The sequence below is a fragment of the Trichechus manatus genome, unplaced genomic scaffold (assembly GCF_000243295.1).
Source record: "Trichechus manatus latirostris isolate Lorelei unplaced genomic scaffold, TriManLat1.0 scaffold00018, whole genome shotgun sequence".
NCBI lineage: Eukaryota > Metazoa > Chordata > Mammalia > Sirenia > Trichechidae > Trichechus > Trichechus manatus.
This window is the reverse complement of record NW_004443954.1, coordinates 3,770,842-3,783,801: the sequence shown is the minus strand read 5'-3', so window position 1 is coordinate 3,783,801 and position 12,960 is coordinate 3,770,842. Positions and strand designations below refer to the sequence as shown.

Sequence of the window (12,960 nt, the reverse complement as noted above, 5' to 3'; positions counted from 1 at the left end):
ACTGGTGAAATTCTTGAGGTATGTTAAGGTACACCAGCTTCTATTCAGACATTCCATCCACGTATCAAATGGCTCTAGACACTATACTGTTTTATCAAGAAATAATTTTTCATAAAAAAATATTCATGTAATCATCCTGGAGATTCATCACCAAATACCAGTCCCAATACTAACATATGAAAACTGAAATTACAATTAACACCTCACTTATTAGGATACTAGATTCCCCAGTGAATTACAACTTCAACTTGAAAGACAGAGAACTAAGTCTGAGGAATATGTTTAGATCCTATCCATCGGCCTCTATTTAAGGATAATGATATGTATAAACCTATCTTTAAATTAATGTACAATATATTCTGAGAATATGAAAATTTCACACAAATCATTTAATATCCAACATCTCAAAATGGCTAAAAAATTAAATGAAAAAACCCTTTATCAAAACAAATTAACTTATTTGGGCAGTAATTAGGCTTTGGGAGATTTACCCATTGCTGTCGAGTGTGAGTCATAGCAACCGTATAGGAAGAGTGGAACTATCCCATAAGACTTCCAAGGCTATTGATATTTACGGAAGCAGACTGCCACATCTTTCTCCCACAGAGCGGCTGGTAGGTTACAACTGCTGACCTGTTAGCAGCCAAGCGCTTAACCACTGCGCCACCAGGGCTCCTTTTCGGGAGATTACTACTCCTGATAAAAGTAAAATAAATAAAGTTCCATTGATTTTAGTATTTAAGAACTAAATTAGTTAATAGCTCATTTATCAAGTAGTCAATTATTAGCCTAATTTAGCATCAACTGATGACGAGAAACTGGGTATCAGAAACCCCACGTATTTTATCTGTAGGAAGCAGACTTTTGTGCTTTTGTTTTTTATTTGTAATGCAATTCTAACGTTGTTCCTTCTCTGGATTCCCTGCCTCAAAAACAAATAAAGAATAATTTAGATTTGAAGTCACAGAGGAAAACTGATGAAAACCAGTACACTGACATCTTAGAAGAGATAATAAGGAAGAGAAAATAAATAAATAAATAAAGCAGAAATAAAAAACTCAAAGAACAAATAAAAAAAACCTCAATGACTGCAAAGAGGACCGGGAGCCGTTGGTACAGATTCAAACACCTTCTTCACAGATCTCAATCACACAAATGCATTAAAGGCATTAGTGGAACACAGAAGAGCACAGTAGCTGATTTTGATAACAATGACTTCTTGGAAAAGTATGGCTAAGCCTCAGTTCTTGAAAACTAAGTTATATACAAAATTAAACACGAATGAAAATTTAAGCATTCAGCTAAAATATGTACCAAAAAACTTACAGTGAGATCGAGAAATAGAAGCAACAGTAACCATAAAGGCTTAGAACTAGTGACACTGAATTCTTTATTTAAAAAAATTTGAACACACAGTACCTCCTCTTCTCTTCTATTTTTTGCAAGAAGTTTTAACAAGTTTTAAATATCTCAATTTTCAAAAACAATAGGCTTTTTTAAAAAATAAGACTTGATTACCAGAAACAAAAAAAATGTAGTTACATACCATTTCCATTATCACTACTCATTTCCATTGTTTGTCAATTCACCTGTGATGCAGTCTGGGAACAAATGAAGCAGTCACCAGATACCTGTTTTAGAATCTGAAGAAATTATTATCCAGCACAGAAATCTAATGATACATATTTTCTTGCATATATTTGAAATGTCAGAAGGGAAAAAGTAATAAACTATTCTAGTTACTTGATACCAAATATTTATATACCTAGTCAAAACAACGAGGCTTAAGATCTTTCTCTGGTCGAACTGTTGACTATACAAAAGCTATTTTCAGCATTTTCTTCTGGGGATAAAAAAATGCTTTATTTCCCTGCTAGATAAAATAAGGAATTATACATGTAAGTCCTTTAGAGGTGAATATTAATTCCTTAACAGCCATAAAACGTTATTATTTTAAAAAAAAATACAACTAAATCCAATCTCCCTTCAAAATCTATAATATTAACACCTAACCTGACATTTTCTTTTTTGAAAGGGCACCAGGTTCACGACCTAAACATGCATAAATAAAGAACTGAATGTATCGCTGTCTTAACAGAATTTGGCAAACCAGAAGAATGGCCTAAAATAAATAAATAAATAAATAAAAAGGAAGAGAGTACATATTATTCTAAATATGAAAGTATAATTCTGTAGACCTATGCAGCAAATAGTGCCCCACTGAGGGGATGCAGGGAAAAGGGAAGGAACATGTTCCTATGTACATTTTCTTGGTATTCTGGCTGTCAGGGAACAACACATTACAGAAAACATTCTTCTTATTACAAAGCAATTAATTGCCCTTTCTAAAGCAATGATTCCGGTAAACTTCTTATGTCTTTTAATAATGTAACTTATATTTAAAATTAATAATTAAATCTAAGTGCAAAAGAGTTTTCAGTAATTCCTAAATTCAAAAGGAGTAATGAACAAACTTTTGTCTGATTACAATTTCTGAATGGTTGGCACTCCTACATTTAGGATGTTTCGTCTTCTTTTCTTTAAACCATAAAAATGTACCAAAATTATTTGGTTTTGCATTACTTTCCTCTGCTTCATTTTAACCTATTTTATGATATCTGTATGTAGAGAGAGGTATGTTAAAATACTGTCATTTTTATTCTAAAAAACTCAGTTGAGTCTATGCGTGACCTATTAATCTATAGTAGAGCATTATTAATCCTTGCTTTGGTGAATAAATGCCACAGGTCATCTCTTTATAAAATGATTTTAGTAAGAAGACCAGCAGTCTGGACAGATTTTTTTCCCCACTGGAAAATGATCAAATCAATCAGTAGTTTAGAGCAATTATGTAAAATATGAACATACATAATTTCCAACTGCAAATTTCATATTAAAAAGAAGTCAAAAACTAAGAGTAGTTCAAAGCATTCCAAAAAACATTTTCTGTCTTGGTTAAACAGGCCAACTAATATGGCTGATAGAGACCACTGTGAGAACTTATGTATATCTAGTCAAGATAGAACAAAAATGTGTATAATTTTTAAAAAGTGGTAGTTGTTAACTAGTAGTTTTATAAACAATGCCCACAATTTGGTAGCTGGACACGGTTTGTTTTTTTCAAGTTATTTCTACAGCAGACGTATTTTTGAAGTCTACCCACCCCTGAGTTCAGCAATTATATACTTTTTTAGAGTGTAAAATTATATGCCCTTAGTTAACAACATGTACAAAGCTATAAAATGTCATCTATACAGAGATTAAAAACAATATTTTAAAAATATTCTTGCCAATTATTGATTGGTTTTGCTGGGGTACATATTTTGAATCTTTCAGCCAATTAGCTTTATTTTTAAGCCCAAATTGATTACTATATTCACTGCAGGATATTTCAAAAAGAGCTCAACAATAAGGCATTAGTAAAAATAACATTGTAGTAGAAACAGATTTTGCATATGTGAAAAGGTAATTTATAAAATACATTAATTGCTTTTTAAAAAGAGAACCTAGTTGCAGTACCATTACTTAGTACTGAGAATACTTAGGACCTTTCAACAAATTTTTCCCTGTAGAAAAACTTTACCTAGCTATAAGCAAAGTCTTTTAAATAACAACAACAACAACAACAAAAATACTAAATAAAACAAATCCCACCAGGAAAAAATGTATGATTGTGTGAGACAAATAAGCAAACATACCATGTTATAGGTGTACCTTTGCCTAAATTTTAAAATAAAAATGTCCACACTTTCGTTAAAACATTAAGCCTCTGTCAAAAATGTATTTCTTATTTTAGGGTACAGGATTGAAGGACAAGATGATGCTTACAAGTAAAGAAAATTTACAAGAAAAAAACTTGACAAAAGTTTCCAATTAAAGTATTGTAACATTCAAACTTGACTTAAAACATAACAAAAGAAACAAGATTGCAAACAAAAATGTTTATGGATTTTCCAAACATAAATAAATGAAATAGTGTTTAGGCAGTAGGGCTCATGCTGATGGCTAGCAGGAAGTAACAGAGTGTAATCTACTTGGAAAAATCTTCAATGTACAAATTACAAGCCCAAATTATGGACTGCAGCAATTCAATCATCACTGCCATTTTTTTTTAACTTCCAAAATAAAGCCTTGATTAAACCATTCACACCCTATATTACTCATACCTTTACTTCAGAGATTTGAGGAACTATATACAACAAATGAGTTTATTTCACCATAGGGATAACATATTGTACCTCTCTGCCAATGTTACTTGAAAACCTTCCATGTCAAAACAATTTGACAGCAGATATAAACAATTCAATAAATATGCAATGATCTTTCATTACAGTCCTTTAAGACGCATGTTAATTCATGCTGCTAACCGTAGGATCACAGTGCATAGAATCCAAATATAAACCGTTGGGGTGACTTTCAAAGTAATGTTGGATCCCTCACTTTATTTATAATCCCATTATAACCAATAAGTTCATTTCATAGGCCCTTATCATGCATTAACCATTTGGTGGCAGGAGTAAATGAAAACCTTTTCTTTTACAACGTCCATTGCCGGCAATGAACGTCCCAAAACCGCCAAGGAAGTCATTGTTATTGCACAATACGTGAGGACCTGGAACTTTTCCAAAAGCTTAAAAAAATAAAAATAAAAAATGGAATTATATTTGACATTTCCTGACACCTGCATTAATACTGTATGACTAATAAAAGCATGTCAGTTGCCTGGACTGAACCAGCGATCAACATGCGCCCAGAATGCACACGAGTAAAAATGCAGTAAAAGGAAGTAGTCTTCATTGCCTATAGGTCACTTCCAGTCAAAGGTTAAAGTTCAAAGACTGAATGATCAAAGTGCTCATTTTCTCAGTAGGACTATCTTCTGCTAGGAGGATGATAACAGTGGCATCAACAAGTATCATCTTTAAGAAAAGGAAAAAAAGGATAATTAAAAAGTCAAGCATGCATAAGTTAAATCTACAAGTTAGTCTACATGGTTCACATATCTGACTTGCCTCCCCCAATCCCTGCAAATAACTCCAGTCTGTGTCCAATTATACTATACAGTAGCAAACAAATCAAGTTTTACTCTTTCAGGGAAATGGCAGCTAACACAAACCTTAAAATGATGTATTATTAGTATGTTAGTTCTATTTAAAATAAATTAATATGAAAACCCACAAAACTTTTTTTTTTTTAAACTTCCTTTGCAGGGAGGTCTTAGTTGTTTTTATAGACGGTCAGAACAGAATACTCGTGTATTTCAAAATGTGTAACGATAGGTTAGTACATATTCAGGATTTATCCATCTTAAGAGAATTAGAATTCTTTTATGGGTAGCAATTTAAAATTCTAATGAGACAGAAAATAAATTTTCCTGATGAACTCTTGCCATACTATTCAACACTGACATATAGAATAACACAAATCATGTCTTTATAGATAGAGGAAATAACTCTTCACCAATGAAGTACAATCTCCAAATCAATCAATAAAAAGTAAATGTTATTAATTTCTCATTAGAAATTAAGTTTTCAGCATGGATAGATACATATGTAAAGGACTTCATTAAAAAAAAATCCCAGACAATTGTTTAGTACCTTCTGGTAGCCTCGGTACATAATATTTATGTAATACAGAAAACTTTTGGGGTTCATGGCTTATTTTACAAAATTTAATGTATTAAACATTATCTAAAGGATTTCTTTTGAGGACTGATTATTCTTCAGGAAGAAGTAAGACTGGTGGCAACTACCCCAGAATTGTCAAAGCTCTTAAGGAGAAAATTCTAAAAATATTTTACAAACTATCCCATGCCAGGATCAATATAATGCTAATAAAATCCCTATCCATAAAGACTCAATAAGAGCTAAAAACTAGTAAATCTGACTAATATACTGGGCAAACTAGTAGAATATTCCATGATTCTATACACTTTATGGGTGGAGCCCTGGCGGCACAGTGGTTAAGAGCTACAGCTGCTAACCAAATGGTTGGCCATTTGAATCCACCAGCCACTCCTTGGAAACCCTACTCTGTCCTATAGGGTCGCTATGTGTCCAGATCAACTCAACAGCAACGGGTTTATACCTTATGGGTAATCTAAAAAGTAAAATAAGACTAAATTAAAAAAATAAATCACATCTAATTCATTAGAATCCTTTTATTAAATGAATAAGAATACCTTTAAGAAGAAAACAAGTCAACTGTTCATAGTGGAAGTATTTAAGTTACCGTGGAATGTGGAATAGAGAGGATATTATGTGTCACAGGTGTAAAAAGTAACTTAAGACTATGAAGAGGTTCCTTAAAATAGTCACTTCTGAAATAATACTAAAACTAATCATACTTTATAAATTGTGAAATCTCTAAGCTTAAAGATGGCATTAAACTCCACCAAACAGAACATAATGTGTCAAACTACCAGGGATAAAAATATTAGGATGATACCACATGGCAACGTATACAAAAAAGAAAAAAGGGTAGCAGATAAAATTTGAACATAGCATTACCTAGTTAACTCCCAATAAGCTTATATCTCCAAAGACACACCATCTCTGATAGGTGGTACATAAACATAGGTCCCTGGGTGGCACAACTGGTTTGTGCTTGGCTATTAACCAAAAGGTTGGTGGTTCAAATCCACCCAGCCACACCAGGAAAGAAAGGCCGGGTGATTTACTTCTACAAGATTATAGCCATTGAAAACCCTATGGAATGCAGTTCTACTCTGACACACATGGGGTCACCATGAGAGGAATCAACTCGACGCCAACAAGGGTTTTGTTTTTACCATAAATATATCTTCTTCAGGTTATTAATACCGGAAGGTTTTCAGGACAATAGACTTTTACAGAAAGTGCTGCCAACCACCAAAACAATTAATGAAATCCATGTGAAGTTATTCTGCATAGCCCAATTCCCATCTTGAATCAGATGCTCTAAGAAATTTAGCCCATAACTGATATAACACTACCTGTCTTAAATATCCTATCTTTAGAGAAATAAGCTAACTATATAAGCTCTAAAGATGGAGTCCAATTATCTCTGATAGCTGGATCCACAATGACTTGCAGAATTACAAGTAACAAAATGAAATACTCTTAAATTGGTAATGTACAATCAAGTGTCTATAAGCAAATACTTAAGTGCATAGACAGGTACAAATCAAAGCCATATCCATTCTTTCTCTAAATGAGAGGGTCATAATCATAACTAAGAAGCAAAAAATCCATTTGTTAGCAGAAGGAACATAGTTTGTTAGCTAGGTGAAGAGAATTACTGGATATCAAAGCTGGCTCATCCAAAAAAAGTTAAGTTTTTGTTGGAGCAAACCCATTTTGGGTCAAGAAAAACAAAGACAGGTGTATAAAAGGTGATGAAAGAAAACAATATATACTTAATCTCTTAGCTAAATAATCAGATAAAAACAGAAAAGTATTTGTGGCAAGACTGCCTGGGGAAAAAAATCTCATAGTAACAATTTAAATTTCTTTCTGGAATTGCAAATGACCCTCCTAAAAATTAGTCTCAGATATACAAACTACCAGTTCCAAAGAGGTGACATCTACCATGGCTAACTTCACTGGGCTTCTGGGAAACACGAATGAAAAAACTATATTAGAGGACGGTCATTTAGTTTTCTCCAGAGTATAAGAACCATCACATTATACTGGAAAACATCTACCTGGATATTCCCAGGGACAGAAGACTAGAAGAAAGTGAACATAGTAACAGGTCAGTAGATACAAAGCTGGATGCTATCTCCAAGAAACATAGAAATAAATCTTTACAGTTTTGTCTCTCAAGAGTTTAGGGAATTTAAGTTTTACTTTGATGAAATCATTCAAGAAAGATCTGATCTAGCAAGAAATAGAGGGCAAAACATTACAGTGAGTAAAAGTCTGGACTCAGGAATTTAGAAAATGGTTTTGTAGTAATCCTAAAAGGTAGTATAGCACGAACAAAAAGGTTCACATCTAACTTGGCTAAATCTACAAATAGCAACTATACGCAGAGAGAAAAGAACTTTGATAATACAAATCTGAGACAATTTTATGCTTCTGTCCTCTCATAATCCTTGTAATTCTCCAAGAACTATCCAGCTGAACGGAACCAGAATATAGTCTACGTTTTTCAAAAAAAGATAACCTCTACTCCTCCCAAAATTACAGAGTTATCAGTTTATAGGACATGCCATCTAAACCCTATGCCAATTTATTTCCAATAAGCCTAGGTTTCTTTGGTCAACACTTGATAATAGCCTTAAGCTACAGTCTTATAACTGACTACTGTTCAATACTCTACCATCTTAAAAAGAAAGCTTTAGGAACCACAGTTCTGTTTTGTTTTGAACTGATCTGTACTCTCCTCTGGGGAAAGCAATTCTTTATGAAACTAAGTTGTATATGCTTAAATACTGACTGCAGGAAACAGATGGATCATATTATAATGGATTCTAGCTAGTTACTTAATTGAATTATTTTTATGGTCTCATGAGTAATTAATAATGTCTATTTTGTATCTTTTCCAAAAACAATTATTACTGCTGTTCTGTGACATAGAACATTGAGGTCTCAATCACTCATTCATGCACTGAACTGAACGCAGATCCCTTTTTTTTTCTTTTTCTTAAAATTGTGCTTTAAGCTAAAGTTTACAGTTCAAGTCAGTTTCTCATACAAAAATTTATACACACATTGCTATGTTCTTTGTTCTGCTTCTTCAGTAAAGTTTTACTTATCCGGGGCCTCTTCTCTTTCCATATGAAGCTGGTGATTTGTTTCTCCATCTCATTAAAAAATGCTGGTAGAATTTGGATTGAGATTGCATTGTATCTGTAGATCGGTTTGGGAAGAACTGACATTTTCACAATGCCGAGTCTTCCTATCCATGAACAAAGTACGTTTTTCCACTTATGTAGTCTCTTTTGTAATTTTCTTTGTATAGGTCTTTTATGTCTCTGGTTAGATTTATTCCTAAGTATTTTATATTCTTGGGGGCTATTGCAAATGCTATTGATTTGGTAATTTTCTCTTGGAAGCTCTCTTTGTTGCTGTAGAGGAATCCAACTGATTTTTGTATGTTTATCTTATATCCTGATACTTTGCTGAAATCCTCTATTAGTTTCAGTAGTTTTCCTGTGGATTCTTTGGGGTTTTCTGTGTATAAGATCGTATCATCTGCAAATAGAGATACATTTACTTCTTCCTTACCCATCTGGATGCCTTTATTTCTTTTTCTAGCCTAATTGCTCTGGCTAGGACCTCCAGCACAATGTTGAATTAAGTGTGGTGATAAAGGGCATCCTTGTCTGGTTTCTGCTCTCAAGGGAAATGCTTTCAGACTCTCTCCATTTAGGATGATGTTGGCTGTTGGCTTTGTATAAATGCCATTTATTATGTTGAGGAAGTCGCCTTCTATTCCTATTTTGCTGAGAGTTTTTTTATCACGAATGGGTGCCAGACTTTGTCAAATGTCTTTTCTGCATCAACTGATAAGATCATACGGTTCTTGTCTTTTATTTATGTGATGGATTACACCGATTGTTTTTCTAATGTTGAACCATCTCCGCATACCTGGTATGAATTCCACTGGGTCATGGTGAATTATTTTTTTGATATGTTGTTGAATTCCATTGGCTAGAATTTTGTTGAGGACTTTTGCATCTACGTTCATGAGGAATATTGGTCTTTAATTTTCTTTTTTTTGTGATGTCTTTACCTGGTTTTGGTATCAGGGCTATGCTGGCTTCACAGAAAGAGTTTGGGAGTATTCCATCCTTTTCTATGCTCTGAAATACCTGTAGTAGTAGTGGTGTTAACTCTTCTCTGAAAGTCTGGTACAATTCTCCAGTGTAACCATCAGGGCCAGGGCTTTTTTTGTTGTTGTTGAGAGTTTTTTAATTACCTTTTCAATCTCTTCTTTTGTTATAGGTTTATTTAGTTGTTCTACCTCTGTTTGTGTAGTTTAGGTAGGTAGTGAGTTTCCAGAAATTTTTCCATTTCCTCTAGGTTTTCAAATTTGTGGGAGTACAATTTTTCATACTATTCTGTTATGATTCTTTTGAGTTAGGCCTGTTGTGATATCACCCATCTCATTTCTTATATGGGTTATTTGCTTCCTCTCTTGTTTTCCTTTTGTCAGTTTGGCTAATGGTTTATTGGTTTTGTTGATCTTTTCAAAGAACCAGCTTCTGGTCTTGTTAACTTTTTCAATTGTTTTTCTATTCTCTATTTCATTTAATTCTGCTCTAATTCTTATTATTTCCTTTCTTATGACGCCCGAGGGCTTCTTTTGCTGCTCTCTTTCTACTTGTTCGAGTTGTACAGTTAATGTTTTGATTTTGGCCCTTTCTTTTTTTTTGGATGTGTGCATTTTTTGCTATAAACTGACCTCAGACCACTGCTTTTGCTGCGTCCCAAAGGTTCTGGTAGGATGTGTTTTCATTCTCGTTTGATTCTATGAATTTCTTTATTCCATCCTTTATTTCTTCTATAATTCAGTAGTTTTTGAGCAAGGTGTTGTTCAGTTTCTGTGTGTTTGATTTTTTTTCCTTGCTTTTTCTGTTACTGATTTCTACTTTTATGGCTTTATGGTCAGAAAAGATGCTTTGTAATATTTCGATGCTTTGGATTCTGTTAAGGCTTGCTTTATGGCCTAATATGTGGTCTATTCTGGAGAATGTTCCATGTGCATTGGAAAAGAAAGTATACTTGGCTGCTATTGGGTGGAGTGTTTGGTATATATCCATGAGATCAAGTTGGCTGATTGTAGCATCTAGATCTTCCGTGCCTCTACTGAGTTTCTTTCTGGATGTTCTGTCCTTCACTGAAAGTGGTGTATTGAAGTCTCCTACTATGGTTATGGAGCTATCTCTCTTTTTAATGCTGTTAGAGTTTGTTTTATGTATTTTGGAGCACTGTCACTGAGTGGTAAATATTTATTATAGTTATGCCCTCGTGCTGTATTGACTCTTTAATCATTCTATAGTGTCTATTTTACTTTAAAGATTAATATTGCCACTCCTGCTCTTTTCTGAGTGTTGTTTGCTTGATATATTTTTTTCCATCCTTTGGGTTTTAGTTTGTCTGTGTCTTTTAAGTCTAAGGTGCGTCTCTTGTAGGCAGCATATAGACGGATCATGTTTTTTATCCATTCTGCCACTCTCTGTCTCTTTACTGGTGCATTTAGTCCATTTACATTCAGCATAACTGTTGATAGGTACGCGTTTAGTGCTGTCATTTTGATGGCAGACCTGTTTTTTAAGGAAGATTCTAGCCCTGAATCATGAGTTAGTTCCTCAGTCCACTGGTATACTGAGGTGGGTTGTCTATACACTCATGTACCTATTTTGGTTTGATAGTTATTGGCTAAGAAGCCCAGGTGGTGCAATGGTCAAGTACTTGGCTGCTAATCCGCCAGCAGCTCTGCAAAGAAAAGATCTGGCAATCTGCTCCCATAAAGTTTATAGCCTAGAAAATCATATGGGGTAGTTCTACTCTGTCATATAGGGTCACTATGAGAAGCAATCAACTTGACAGCACACAACACCACCACTTATTGGCTAACTTGGAGTTTACATGTCTCCAAACTAATAAAAGAGCTTTTCTACTTCTGTTATGAAAATATGAATTTTTCAGGAACAGATATAAATCATAACTCTGGCAAACAACTTTAATGAATTTTGCTTTATTTTAGAGAATTAATTTTTATATTTCTAATTTCACTGTGTGATCTTTCCCCCATTTTTTATTTCAAAATACTCAAAAGTATTCTGAGAAAAGCCTTCTCATAAATCCTCTCAATTATATAAGCCAACATTAGAAGGACTTGAAACCTAATTACCTTTTTGAAATTTCTCTGCTCAGGAGTAAAGATGAGAAAAAAATTGGAATATACTCTAATACTGGTGTAGAATAGGCTGTGAAGAAGGGCTGTATTATATATACATAAACATGCTAATCTTATTTCTTGATGAATTTGGTAGCTTAGTATACCAAGTTAAAGGTGATCTGTGACACTAGAGGAATGTTAAAAAAGAAAAGGCTTCTTTGTAAAGGCATGGAGGGTTAGAGATGGCTTAGTGTCTGGTCCTAAAAGGCAAGAGGATGGAAGAAGAATGAAAAGCCAGCAAAGTAAACTGAAGTAGGGGGTCATTTCATTAAAGTAGGGTCATGTTGAAATTTTTAGTGGACCCTCAATGCCCAGAAAGAATTCCTTAAGCCTGATTATCTAAGAATCCTTGGAGTACTAGTTCTCAAATGAGGAACGATATCAGAATTATCTGAATGTATTTTAAAGAAACTAAAACAAAACTAGCATTCCAAGCACAGTAATAAAGTTCAGTAGGTTCCTCAAACTAAACTAAGGAGTAATCAACAAGGCTTTGGTGGAAGAGTTCCCAAAAAAGAGGGAGGTGTAGGGGTGGGGGGTGTGGGGGGTGTGGGTGTGTCTGTAGGGGAAGAATTCATTCCAGGCAAGTAACACAGAGGCAACAATCAGAACTGCAGAACAAGGATACAGTGTATATTATAATAACACTCCACTGAATACTTCCTGCATAAAACCTTTCTTGTATTAAAATTTTCTTAGGATGGATTCTCAGAGGCTTAATAACTGAGACAAAGGGTTTGATCTTGAACTTTAAGCTTGTTACGTATTCTTAAACTGCTTTCTGTAAGAATTACACTACCCTGTCACACCACCAAAACCCAAAAAACACCAAACCCATCACCACTGAGTCGATTTACGATTCATAGCGACCTAGGACAGAGCAGAACTGTCCCACAGCATTTCGAAGGAGCGCCTGGTAGATTCGAACTGCCAGCCTTTTGCTTAGCAGCCGTAGCTGTTAACCACTACGCCACCAGGTTTTCTATACCACCAGCAAGTATGAAAATACTGTTTTATTCTTTCACTCTCCAGCATTCCATTAATTTTATAAAACTCTGCTAATTCAAT

The 12,960-nt window shown here is 34.1% G+C and overlaps 1 protein-coding gene across 1 annotated transcript in view; it reads right to left on the bottom strand.

Annotated features, from left to right (window-relative positions):
* Nucleotides 1-1,223: 1,223 nt before the first annotated feature.
* Nucleotides 1,224-12,960, bottom strand: part of UBE2W (ubiquitin conjugating enzyme E2 W) — a 65,769-nt gene continuing 54,032 nt past the window's right edge. The window contains 1 exon segment of the mRNA XM_004372522.3: nucleotides 1,224-4,919. Within this exon segment, the coding sequence (XP_004372579.2) occupies nucleotides 4,906-4,919 (14 nt within the window). The 3' untranslated portion in view covers nucleotides 1,224-4,905.